General features: G+C 49.1%; 1 protein-coding gene and 1 non-coding gene across 4 annotated transcripts in view; both read left to right on the forward strand.

Moving 5' to 3' along the window:
* Nucleotides 1-12,364, forward strand: part of NFKB1 (nuclear factor kappa B subunit 1) — a 131,241-nt gene extending 118,877 nt beyond the window's left edge. For all 3 annotated transcript variants that reach the window (XM_066384707.1, XM_066384708.1, XM_066384709.1), the window contains 8 exons: nucleotides 934-1,135; nucleotides 1,623-1,792; nucleotides 2,109-2,211; nucleotides 5,169-5,293; nucleotides 7,301-7,367; nucleotides 7,682-7,854; nucleotides 8,728-8,908; nucleotides 11,521-12,364. In XM_066384707.1, coding sequence (XP_066240804.1) covers nucleotides 934-1,135; nucleotides 1,623-1,792; nucleotides 2,109-2,211; nucleotides 5,169-5,293; nucleotides 7,301-7,367; nucleotides 7,682-7,854; nucleotides 8,728-8,908; nucleotides 11,521-11,678 — 1,179 coding nt within the window. In that variant the 3' untranslated portion in view covers nucleotides 11,679-12,364. The remainder of the gene's footprint in view (nucleotides 1-933; nucleotides 1,136-1,622; nucleotides 1,793-2,108; nucleotides 2,212-5,168; nucleotides 5,294-7,300; nucleotides 7,368-7,681; nucleotides 7,855-8,727; nucleotides 8,909-11,520) is intronic.
* A 145-nt stretch (nucleotides 12,365-12,509) lies between these two features.
* Nucleotides 12,510-12,585, forward strand: TRNAI-GAU (transfer RNA isoleucine (anticodon GAU)). The gene has a single exon. It is a non-coding gene; the product is annotated as a tRNA-Ile (tRNA).
* The last annotated feature ends 591 nt before the right edge of the window (nucleotides 12,586-13,176 follow it).

Raw genomic sequence — 13,176 nt, forward strand, 5'->3', positions numbered from 1 at the left:
CACTTTGAAAACACAGTTTTTAAAACATCTCATTTGCATTCGCTGAGGTTCTACTTCACAGGCAAGGGAGTCAGACGGACCCTTTCCTTAACTGTGAGCTATCGGCAGGTCAGCTGTTTGTTCGTCTGAGCCCTCTGCGTGAGGGGCTGTTGTGCCAGTTATGAATTATAGAATCCTTTGACACCTTTTATAAAATGAGGCTGAAGAGGTCCGTTGATTGGTCTCTGGCACCAGTCAATGGAACGATATCTTTTAATTAACAGATTTATTTTCCATGTCCATATAAAATGACAGCACCTTTGTTAATTGGTTTCTGTTGATTGGTTCATGTAAAATTCTATAGTAAAACCATAGCCTTGATTTGATTTAACATATGGAATTACAAGCTGAAGATAGAGTCTTACTAGAATTTCAAGATAGTTAAATTTACTAATAGATGAGTTAACAGAGCAACAATTAGTGGGCTGGAATAAGAAACAAGAAAGCTATTAAGAATTTTAAACACAAAAATAATCTTTTAATTTTAATATTTTTAATTTATTGATTGATTTTTAAAGAGAGAGAAATATCCATTTATTGTTCCAGTTATTTATGCATTCATTAGTTGTTTCTTATATGTGCCCTGATGGGGAGGTCAGACCCACAGTCCTGGCATATTAGGGTGATACTCTAAACTACCCAACTACCTAGCCAGGACTAGAAACATAATCTCAATAAATGAGTGGCCCAAAGTTAGTCTACTATATATGCTTCTTTAGCATATGATATAGGACAAGGAGTAATTCCTTTGCAAAGGTGAGGAGTTACTTACTTTGGGAATGAAAAGTGGCCCATAGTATGACTCCCATCTACTGCCGGGACCGCTGCCAAGCCTGTGGGTTATTAGTGTTAGCTACTAACAGTGCTATCTCCTGCCCTTCTGCAACTTCCCAGACGCCCTTGCACTTGGCAGTGATCACCAAGCAGGAGGCTGTGGTGGAGGACTTGCTTCGAGCTGGGGCCGACCTGAGCCTCCTGGACCGCTTAGGGAACTCTGTTTTGCACCTAGCTGCCGAAGACGGACACGATAAAATTCTCGGTATTTTACTCAAGCACAAAAAGGCAGCACTACTTATCAACCACCCCAATGGAGAAGGTAAGAGAAAAAACGCACGTCACGGTGTTACCTTCTCTGCTTTCTAACCAGTTAGTAGGTGTTTGATACATGTGTGTTGCTATTTGATTTGCACCCAAAGTGCTTTTCTTAGTCACCTCATCTCTTGTGGGAATTTCTGTTGCTCACCGTAGCTGATTCCTGTAAAGACGACCTGGGAAAGTTAGTCAGTTGGAGGAAAGAGCAGAGGTCTGACAGACCTTGGGCTTGAAGTGTAAAAAGCATCATTTATTCGGAGAACCTTTTTTGCTCTTGGTGTTTCTTGAGAACATAAAGAAGACTGGGTTGACATGCAGAACATTTGACTTACAGTGCCTGATAGGCTATCTAGATAGAGACTCTCTCAGCACTCAACATGCTGAAACCCGTCAGCCTGCCCGCCCTGTGGACCAGTTTCCTTCGGCTCCACTGACGGTCATCTTGTGAGCAGCCTTCTCACCCCGTGACTGTGCCTCTGCTTTGGCCGCAGGTCTGAACGCCATTCACATAGCCACGATGAGCAGCAGCGTGCCATGTCTGCTGCTGCTGCTGGCCGCCGGGGCGGACGTCAACGCGCAGGAGCGGAAGTCGGGGCGCACAGCGCTGCACCTGGCTGTGGAGCATGACAACGTCTCCTTGGCTGGCTGTCTGCTTCTGGAGGTAAAGGATGCATGCCTTTGCATTAAATTCCTAGGAAGAGTTAAGAAAATCTTTTCAGAAAATGCTGTTGGTAACAGCCTTTCTTCCGATGTTCAGCTCTATTTCCTGTCTATGCAAGGCTTCAGAGCTGCAGCATCAGACTTCCCCGGCATTCTTTGCCCTGGGCTCAAACTGGGGATTGTTTCAATGGCAGAGCCTCCTTCAAATAGCAACTGTGCTAGTAATAGAATTCACGGTGCCATGAAGACTGGGGACATGGGGACAAAAGGATGAGAGAACCTTCGACTAACCCTTTCCTGTGTGGGCCGGGTTGTAGGGTGAGGCCCATGTAGACAGCACCACCTACGATGGAACCACACCCCTGCACATAGCGGCCGGGAGAGGGTCCACCCGGCTGGCGGCTCTTCTCAAAGCAGCAGGTAAGGCAGCCTGGCAGTCAGTCGTGGGAAATGTTACCAGGGATGCAGACCAGCCTCAGTCGAGGTAGAGGATGCACACACACATATACGACTTGTCAACTTCAAAGCATATGAGGTAGTCAGACTTTTATTTTGAACACTGATAAAAAAGGGAAAAGAATCAAGGATTGTCTTTCAATACAAAACATACAGGGTGGACACAGAGTCGATAGGGAAATGTTCTTTTTATAAATCTATGCTAGATAATGAGTGATAAAGGAATGATACGCTCTCACCATTTTCACTCCCTCATGAGTGAATTGATCTAGGCGATGGACAGGAATGCTGCTGACATGACCAGATGGGAGAGAATCAGACACTTGCTTACCTGCCAAATACCATGAGATAGTCTTGCCTCACTCACCCCAACCCCGCTAACCCCCCCCCAAATTAAACCTCTATAGCAAACTTCTATTCAGGGTCGCCTTCTTGACGCCACAGATCTGCTGCTGAGAGGCATGAGTAAAAAAGTTCTGTGACAGTTAAAACTCCCAGAAAACACTGGACTAGTAATCCTGGGCTCCATCCTGAGAGTCATATTAGTTTTTACTCTCTAATTCACCGGTTTGTTTTGGGTTTTAGTTAAGTTGACTCCCATGACAAGAGATCTTAAAGGTAAATTTAGTTCTTACAGAATTCTGAGCAGAACTAGTCTGATCACATCAGAAGTTCCCAGAAGGAAAAATGTATTGGTATAAGAAATAATTTAAAGACTTTCTTTTGCAAAAAAGGTCTCTTAGAAATTGAAGTAATAGGGCCTGATCAAGTGGCACAGTGAATAGAGCATCAACCTGGGATGCTAAGAACCCGGGTTCAAAACCCTGAGGCTGCCGGCTTGAGCATGGGGTCATAGACATGACCCCATGACTTGAACCCAAAGGTCACTGGCTTGAAGCCCAAGGTCGCTGGCTTGAGCAAGAGCTCATGGGCTAACCTGGAGCCCCCCAGTCAAGGCACATATGGGAAGCAGTTGATGAACAACTAAAGTGCCACAACTACAAGTTGATGCTTCTCATCTTTCTCCCTTCCTGTCTCCGTCTCTCTCTCTGGAAGGAAGGAAGGAAGGAAGGAAGGAAGGAAGGAAGGAAGGAAGGAAGGAAGGGAGGGAGGGAGGGAGGGAGGGAGGGAGGGAGGGAGGGAGGGAGGGAGGGAAGGAAAAGAAAAAAGAGAAAAAGAAATTGAAGTAATAGGAAAAAGTGGGGCATGTATTGAGTACTATCGTGTGTGAAGCACTAAAAATGGCTGGCATTTATGGATCTAACTCTGTATCAGGCCCTGTGGTAGACATTTCACATACACTGTCTCATTTAATTTCACTTAAACCTCAATAACCTCTTGAGATAAACCCCATTATTATTATTCCCATCCTAACAGATTAGAGAAAGTTTTGCGTCCCAGCCCCAGGGCTGTGAATCACACCTTGTTCTCAACACTCACACTTCATTTCTCTGCTGTGTTTTTCTCCCCTCTCTTGCTGAAGGACCTGCAGGTGTTATTTTACTTAATCCTTGCCTCCTATGAGTATAGAAAAACTATTCCTCTTCATATTTGAATCGCTATGGCCTTGAATATTTAGAACCTGAAAAACTGTTTAATGAAATTGGTATCTCAAACATGCCCTGGTATACCTGATTTACTTTAGAGGTCGTTACATTTTTTTACTTCATGAATTCAAGAAAACAGAGCAGGTTAGATATCTTCTTAAGACATTGAGTCTAGAAAGATATAGGAACGTCTTCTTTGGGGCACCACATTTTTCTAACAAGTAAAATCATATCGCAAATTAACAGCAGCCTTTTCTCCTTTGCCTAGTTAAACTTTCTCTTAATAAGAGACTAGTTTGGTAAGCTAGCAATTATACTTAAGAAGTGTCTTCAGACAAGAAGCTATAATCCTTTCAAAAATGCCTTCTCTTGAATTCTCAGTATCCCATGGAAGGAGTGGCAAGTAGCAGGTTCTCTAGTAGATAAATAGAGAAACTCGGATGAGGAACCTCATCCTGAACTCAAAGTCATGGAGAAGGTCACTTAAGGAAACAACATAGCTCAGCTCCTCCAGGCCTCAGGCCCGTAAATTGTTCCTCTGAATTTCTCCGTTTTCCTAGCCAGATGACACACTCCTCGTAAATAAGGCCAGGACTGGGATAATGAAATAAATAGCATGAAGTTCCTCCTCTGACTCTCCTTAGGCACTCCCTGTTATTACAGTTAGCGCAAAGCAGAGTTCTCCCAGCAAGACAGAAACGAGCGCCTCTTCCCAAAAGGGTGTGCTGGACTTCCTGCTGTTCATTAGGCATCAAGCTAAGCACGCCCTCATTGAAACAGTCACTAAGCCTTGCAGAAGTAACTCTAGCTCTACTGTTTGAGTTCCTTTTGGTGTTTTTTGCTACAGGCCAAGGAACAGATGAGATTTTCCAAGATCAGCCTTAAATTCTCCGCTAACTACACATCTTAACAGAGGTTTATATAGTGCTTCTTGTTTAATGATCAGGGCTCTGGCAGTGCTATACACAGGAATGAAATGAATGTGTTGGCACTAAACTGCAAGTATCATTGGTCTTTTGAGCAAATAGAAGTTAAGAAATGCACGTAAATTTGGACATCAGGACCCTCACCCTGAGGGTGCACTCTGCCCCTGGAAACTGCTGGCATTCTTCAATTTAGAACTGTCCCACCGAGTTAGATGTGAGAGCATTCCAAGTCTTTTGAAAGTGTCCTTAGCTAATAAAATATCACCAGCCACCTTCACAATCAAAAGAAATTAGAATTTAAAAGACAGCCTCTGGCTATTTCAGTAGAAATATGTTTTATATGTTTATAAGTAATATTTTTTATATATTTATATAATCTGACCCAGGCAGGCTGTTGGAATTTGACAAGATATGGGTTTACCTAAAACTGTAAAACTTGACTTCCCAGGAGCAGATCCCCTGGTGGAGAACTTTGAGCCTCTGTATGACCTGGATGACTCTTGGGAGAAGGATGGAGATGATGAAGGAGTCGTGCCTGGAACCACACCTCTCGATATGGCCACCAACTGGCAGGTGGGTGTCGCGCCGTCTGTGGATGGCCGTCCTGGGAGCTGAGCACTCGGGACTGCAGGGAAGATGGTCGGCCTGGGAGCTGAGCACTCAGGACTGCAGGGAAGATGGTCGGCCTGGGAGCTGAGCACTCAGGACTGCAGGGAAGATGGTCAGCCTGGGAGCTGAGCACTCAGGACTGCGGGAAAGATGGTCGGCCTGGGGGCTGAGCACTCAGGACTGCAGGGAAGATGGCCGGCCTGGGGGCTGAGCACTCAGGACTGCAGGGAAGATGGTCAGCCTGGGAGCTGAGCACTCAGGACTGCAGGGAAGATGGCCGGCCTGGGAGCTGAGCACTCAGGACTGCGGGAAAGATGGCCATCCTGGGAGCTGAGCACTCAGGACTGCAGGGAAGATGGCCATCCTGGGAGCTGACCACTCGGGACTGCAGGGAAGATGGTCGTCCTGGGGGCTGAGCACTCGAGACTGCAGGGAAGATGGCCGGCCTGGGAGCTGAGCACTCGGGACTGCAGGGAAAGATGGCCGGCCTGGGAGCTGAGCACTCAGGACTGCAGGGAAGATGGCCGGCCTGGGAGCTGAGCACTCAGGACTGCAGGGAAAGATGGTCAGCCTGGGTCTTACTCCCCAAAGCACATGCTTGCTTTTTTTTTTTTTTAAAGAAAGTCTGCTTGTCAAGTGCTGTATTTATCTTGAAGAGCTTATCCATGAGAGATCTAGGTCAGCCGAGATCTTGAGTGCAAGGGTGCAGGCCTGATCAGATAGTGCTCAGCTGTGAGAGGTTAGATGAGGGAAACACAAAGTTCACATCGCGAGTTATCCGCCTCTGAGCTCACATCAGCATTGTCCCCCATCTTAATTTCTGAGGCTGGGATAAATGGGACGGTTTGCTTGAACTTTGGTAAGTGATTTCTCAACACGAAAGGAAACTGGACATTCTTCTGAGAATTTCAGTAATAAAAACAGAGGAAACAGGCTTAAAGCCTTTCCCACAACTCCACTGACCTGAGACCTGAGGTGAGAGGCAGTGACCAGGTCCTCCTGGCGAGGAGAGCCAGAGAGAGGAGTAGGCTGCACACAGACCGCCAGCGCGCCCAGACTGGCTTTCTGAGGGCAGGCGCTGCTCCCAGCCAGCACGGCGCCTTGCTTCCTCGCGGCCCATGCGCATTGAGCTGAGACCCTGGCCGAGACCACTTGCTGCTGCTTTGACACTGAGCACCTGCGTTCCCAGAAGCCTCACCAGGGAATGCAGACAGATAACCCGCTTAAGTGACCCAAGTCGTCCTTCTGCGGTCCGCCAGCAGAGAGTGCAGAAAGGCCTCCAGAGCTATGGGATTTTGTTTTAACTTAAGACCTTTCTGGCCCCTCAGTTAGAATATTAATAGAAGCTAGAAAGCTAACATCAGCCTTGAGAGCATTTCTGGACCTCAGTTAGAACAAGTTTATAAAACTTGTTCTCGTAAGCCTTTTCCTAGAGAGAAGGGGGCAGCGAGGGGACAGAACTGCACAGCTCTGGGAGGGTCAGCCCTTGCCCGGTTCTCGGGGGACACCACTGAACAAGGCCCCTTACCAGGCATGGTGGAATTGGCAGCCTGGACTGCCTTGGCCCTCAGAGGGCTGTGGCCCTGCTCTCTGTGATGTAAGGCTGGGTCCTCTAACTCTTCTCATACGGCTCTATGGAGCATAGCCTCCCAGCCCCAGAGTCCCTAGGGCCTGTGTACCCCCAAAGTCCCTAGGGCCTGTGTACCCCCAAAGTCCCTAGGGTCTGTATACCTCCAAAGTCCCTAGGGCCTGTGTACCTGCAAAGTCCCTAGGGCCTGTGTACCCCCGGGCATGGTACTGACTCCTCTCCACTCTGCCATCTTTGGGGTCCTAGACCCTCCTGAGAAGCACATTCTGAGTTCATAATTACCACACACACACACACACACACACACACACACACACACACACACCAGATTTCTCTCAAGGTCCTGTTAATGTGCAGTTGTTCTCATGTTTTTCTCTCACCAGGTATTTGACATACTAAATGGGAAACCATATGAGCCAGAGTTTACATCTGATGATTTACTGGCACAAGGTGAGTTCTGTTCACCAGTCTTAGCTCTGCACTGTCATTTGAAGGGAGCGGGAGAGAGCTGGCATTACCCAGGGTGCTCTGTGAATGGCACAGAGGTTATTCAGAATCAGAAGAGCCTGGAGGTATGAGGGGGGACTGTCCAGTTGTAATCAGTCTACTAACTGCTGGTGCTCAGCTGGGCTCTGCCGACTCTCGGGTAATGGCGCTTGGTCGCCTCCAGGAGGCGTCGTAGAGTGAGCAGGTGGCAGCCACCACTCTCTCCACAGTGTCTCTGTTCAGCAAGGACAGTTGTAATTCTTCTTCATTTCCTTCAGGAGACATGAAACAGCTGACTGAAGATGCCAAGTTGCAGCTCTACAAGTTGCTGGAACTGCCTGACCCAGACAAAAACTGGGCTACTCTGGCACAGAAGTTAGGTTTGGGCGTCCTCAATAATGCCTTCCGGCTGAGTCCTGCTCCTTCTAAAACCCTCATGGACAACTACGAGGTAACACGTCCCCCAACATGGCTAACTGTGTTTACCTGACTTTGTGCTGCCAATGTCACTGCTGAGCACAACCTCCTCCTCCCTCTCTTAATTAGAAAGCAGAAAACCCATCATTACCCTTCCCTGAGAGGGTGGGCAAGGCCAAGATTGAAACCCTCCTTCCTAGAAGGCTGTTTTCAGATACCTTGCGATGTTCCCTGTTTTCGGATACCTTGAGATTTTCTGCAGAAATGCGACTGATGGGGTCAGGACAGTCGCAGCACTCTGCACTCCCTGACCAGGCACAATAGACTGTAATCACCTCTCCCCAAGATCGGCCTTGATCTCTCTCAGGACACAGTCAGCTTTCTGCGAGGAAACTCCTAGTGGAGGAGCCATTACCTGGTGATGCTTCCATTTCTAAAACTAAAAGATAAAATTACATGGGATGAGATTAGTTTCTTCTGAAGAGTTTATTGCCAGTTCTTGTTGGCCTGTGGTTTTCAGAGCTTCAGCTTCAGCGGGGACACAGCCTGAGCTCAGCCTTAGGGGTTCCACGGAGCACCCTCCCTCCCGCCTCTCCGTCCCTGCTCCCTCTACACCGCCGCTCTGTAACTTCCTGAGGGCTCCTCGAGCTGAAACAGGAAGCTTGACTCAAAGACCGTATTTTCTGACTTCTTTAAAAATAAAAAAATTTAAAAACCGTATTTTCTTAGACACGCTTCGCTCTGACCTCTCCAGGACCACCAGCTGTTGGATGTCACAGTGGAGGCGGCGGCTTGGCAGGGGACAGGGTGTGGCCCAGTGTTTGTTTATAGCCCGCCCGCCTCCTCCTCGCACTGGTTTTCACACAAGAACACATGAACGTAGTCTTTCTGCATCGCTTCCTTGCAGGTCTCCGGAGGGACCATCAGAGAGCTGATGGAGGCCCTGAGACAGATGGGCTACACCGAAGCTATCGAAGTGATCCAGACGGCCTTCTGCTCCTCGGGAATCACAGTCCCCAGCCCAGCGAAGACCCCCGCTCAGGCCCACTCGCAGCCTCTCTCACCCGCCTCCACAAGACAGCAAATAGGTAATGAACAACAAGACAGGAGAGCAGCTGACATGTTTTCCTGCTTCCCAGGCCAGTGTGTGCAGTCTCTTGGGATATGGCGTGTCCTCCCCACCATTATCTCCTCAATACACTGTCCCAGGGTGGGGTCCTCCCTGCCGGGGGCTCACAAGGTCCCTCCAGCCCCTCCTGACGTCTCTGTTCAGGTAAGGGGCTGTCCCAGGAACAGTCACATTACACAGGAATTACTTAGATTCAGATAATACTAAAACAACACGGCGCCGCTGATCGAGATAAATATTTCTCTCATCTTTTAAATTGAAAAGAGATAGAGACAAAAATGCGCTAGAACCAGCACCGGCCCCCAGCCTGGACAAACTGAGTTGGCCAGCACCTGCCCGGCTCCGCAGCCTCCTCCCGCTCCTGACACTGACCTTGCCTCCCACCCTCGCTGGTTCCGTCTGTGGGCCGCCTGAGTGCACAGCGTGGCAGCCCACTTACCCAGCAGCCTGTGTTTCCGTCATTCATTCACTCTCTCCACAACCGTCCGGCTCTTCCTCCCCAGCCCCCAGCCCCCAGCCCCCTGCCCCCTGCCCCCTGCCCCTGCACTGGGCTTCCTCCCTCCCACGGGATCGCCAGCACGCCTGCTGTGGTCTCCCTCATCTTTCCAAAAATAAACAAAAACAAAAAGCACTTCCTCCATCCCACTTCCCCTTTACGGTCAGCCCGATTCCTCTGCTCGGCCGCACAGCAGAGCTGCTCACGAGAACTCTTTAGCCTGTTCTTCCTGCTTTCTCTCCTGTCCTGACGCCTGCAGTGGGCGCCCAGCCGCCCCTCTGCCAGTCTGCTCCCATCGTGATGCCCAGTGTCGGGTCACCTGCTCACCATCCTTCCCATCCGCTCCGCTGCACCCAGCACACAGCGCAGTTGACCCTTCGCTCCTGCTTCAGAGTCTCCCCTTCTTGGCTTTCCCACAGCCGCTCCCTCACCGCCTCCTCCAAACGCCCCATTGAAAGTCACAACCCCCCAGAGCCCCGTGCTGGGCCCTCCTTACTTGCCCCGTGCTTCCCCAGGACTGGACCGTCGATACCCATCTGAGCTGAGTACCGGCCACGTCAGTCAGCGGCACTGCCACCCTCCAGGAGGTTAAGACAAATACCTAAGACTTGCCCGCGAATGCTTCCGGGTCTAATTCCATACAGCTAGCCATCGAGTCTCTTCCTGTCGGCCGCCCCAGCCTCACCCAGTCCACCGTCACGGCTTGTCCCCATTGCAGCAGCTCCTGACCAGTCTCCCATTCTCCACACAACAGGGAGCTCTACAACTTAGTGAGATCATGGCACTCCTGTGTATGCCTTCCCTTCATCCATTCCACAAATCTTGACTGAGCGCATCCTGCGTGCTTAGTTAGCGCTGTTGGAGGCTCTGACCGTTGGGTGGTGAGCAATAAAAGCAGTGTCACCTCTTGATCCACTCAAGCTTGTAAACATGGCTTTCCTCGGCCCTGCCCCCCAGCCCTCTGCCCTGCAGCTCCACTCTCCTCCTGCTCCCCCCTCACTAGTCCAGTCCGGTCTGAGGGCCTTGGAACCGCTCTTCCCCTTCCCTGCAGAGGTCCTCACCGGCCTGGCTCCTTCTTGCCATTCAGTTTCAGCATCTTGTCAATGTCACCTTGTCAGGGAGGCCCTTCCTAGGGGAGTCAGGACAGGGGTCGCACCTACTTTAGAAAACAAGAGCGTATCCCCCGGGAAAGCGACACACATCTTCTGTCTCATGACCTGAAGCCCCTTCCACACAAAGAAAGGGGTTCTCATAGATTAAAAGGAAATAAGCCCTTGATTTGAGGTTATTTTTTAAATACCTCACAGTTCCTAGAAACACAATAAAGACTGGTTGATTGAATAAATCAATAACAAGACAGTAGTCATGTCACTGCTATTGAGGTCTTAATATACCAGAAGAGAGCATTTTGGTTTAGGCATATTCAACTTCTGTTCCCTTGGGCACTCTCTCTCTACAGGAAATAATGCACATTGTTCATTCAGATCTCTAAAGCCACTTCTCAGTAGGAGATGTGGCCTAATTGTCCTGTACAGACTCATTTTCATCAAATCGCCTTATTTTTTGCCACCAAGCTGTCTCTGAGGCAGTGTGTAGTGCTTCAGAGTATATAAGGTCCAGAAAGAATCTTATTTTTAGTTCCTGCTTCTGTCACCACTTGATTTTGCCCAGGTTCAGCAGTTTCCCCTATTTCAGCTGTAAAACGGGCGCCACAGTGGGTGGAAAAACACACCTGATTCTAAGAAAGAAAGGTACATGTTGGGTCAGGAGACTCTGAAAGGATTCTGATAAACCTGAGGCTAGGTTATAAGAAAGATATAAAAACATTTGGTTGATTTTGAGTCTTCACAGTTCCTATATTACTTTGGGTACTTTCTGACCCTCCCCCCACTGTGAGTAGGAGACACGAGAGGACAGTGAGGTGGAGTGTGGCAACCTGTAGAACCCAGTGGGCAAGCAGAGCCCACCTGCCTTGTAGATCTGAGCGTGGAGCCTGGCCGGGCTGCAGGGGTAGGAGAGCTCAGGCTCGGCGGGGTCCTGGCTGCGCTGCCTGAGTCCATGCTTTCTCCCCTCAGACGAGCTCCGAGACGACAGCATCTGCGACAGCGGTGTGGAGACATCCTTCCGCAAGCTCAGCTTCACGGAGTCCCTGACCAGCAGCAGCTCGTTGCTAACTCTTAACAAGATGCCCCACGATTACGGGCAGGAAGGACCTATCGAAGGCAAAATTTAGCCCTCTGGGAGTTTCCAGCAACTTGTAAACCAAAGTTCTGAAATCGACTGCATTGTCCAAAAGAAGGAAGGTAAAGTGCATCCAAAGGTGCTCCGAGGTTGGCCTGGATCGATCTGGATTTAACTCAAGGCCTTTTAAACTTGGCCTCCTTTCTGGGTCCTTAACGTGAATTTCAGCTCAGCTCACTGCAGATAGGCTCGAACAGCCCAGCGCTGGCTGGGGCCGCCCCTCGCTGGGGCGGGGTGCCTGGCAGGCTTTCCCGGCTGCTTCCTGTCGCCATTGCTGCTGTCTCTCTGCCGCGCCCCCACTGTCGTTCAAAGGTGTACCGGTCCCCACCTGCTGCCCTTCCGGCCGTCCACTGCACAGTCATGAGTTCAGATTAAGGATTAAGAAAATTCTTAATATTTTATTAAGAATATTTTAAATGAGATATTTTAAAATCAGCATCTGTGTAATTAAAAAAGGCTTACTGCTTTTTCTAAGGTGGCTATCGCTGTGATTTGAAAAAAGAACATATATGTGTCAATATTTAAAAATGGTTACAATCTGCTGAAAATGGTATTTTCCCCTTTTTCTGCATTTTGCTATTGTAAATATGTTTTTAGATCAAATATGTTGGAAAAAATGTTGGGTTTATAAATGCTATTTTTTATTTTACTTTTATAATAAAATGAAAAGCAAGTGGATGGCTTGTCTTGTTGGATCTATACAGACATTTTCCTCGCAACCACAGGACCGTTCCACAGCCTGGTTGTCACATTCACATTCCCCTGGAGAATCAATTTTTTGATCCAGAAATAAACAAAAATCATCAAAAAAAAAAGTGGTATAGCCCTGGCCGGTTGGCTCAGTGGTAGAGCGTCGGCCTGATGTGCAGAAGTCCTGGGTTCAATTCCCGGCCAGGGCACACAGGAGAAGCGCCCATCTGCTTCTCCACCCCTCCCCCTCTCCTTCCTCTCTGTCTCTCTCTTCCCCTCCCGCAGCCAAGGCTCCATTGGAGCAGAGATGGCCCGGGCGCTGGGGATGGCTCCTTGGCCTCTGCCTCAGGCACTAGAGTGGCTCTGGTCGCAGCAGAGCGACGCCCGGAGGGGCAGAGCATCGCCCCCTGGTGGGCAGAGCATCGCCCCTGGTGGGTGTGCTGGGCCCGGACGGGTGCATGCGGGAGTCTGTCTGTCTCTCCCCGTTTCCAGCTTCAGAAAAATACAGAAAAAAAAAAAAAAAAAAAGGTGGTGTAACCTGAGATGAAAGCTTGGGTGGTTCAGTCCTTGCTTGGCTCATTTTACTCAGGCTGAGTCACTTCACCTTCCTCCACTGAATGCAGAAGTCTTCCTTCTCACCCCACAAGGTGTTCTCAATGCCTTCATGACGCATAAAGTGTGGAAATTTCAGCATCCCAAGGAGTCTTTTTATTTTTGTGACAGAGACAGAGAGAGGGACAGATAGGAACCGACAGACAGGAAGGGAGAGAAATGAGAAGCATCAGTTCTTTGTTGTGGCA

The sequence above is a fragment of the Saccopteryx leptura genome, chromosome 5, assembly GCF_036850995.1.
Source record: "Saccopteryx leptura isolate mSacLep1 chromosome 5, mSacLep1_pri_phased_curated, whole genome shotgun sequence".
Classification (NCBI taxonomy): domain Eukaryota; kingdom Metazoa; phylum Chordata; class Mammalia; order Chiroptera; family Emballonuridae; genus Saccopteryx; species Saccopteryx leptura.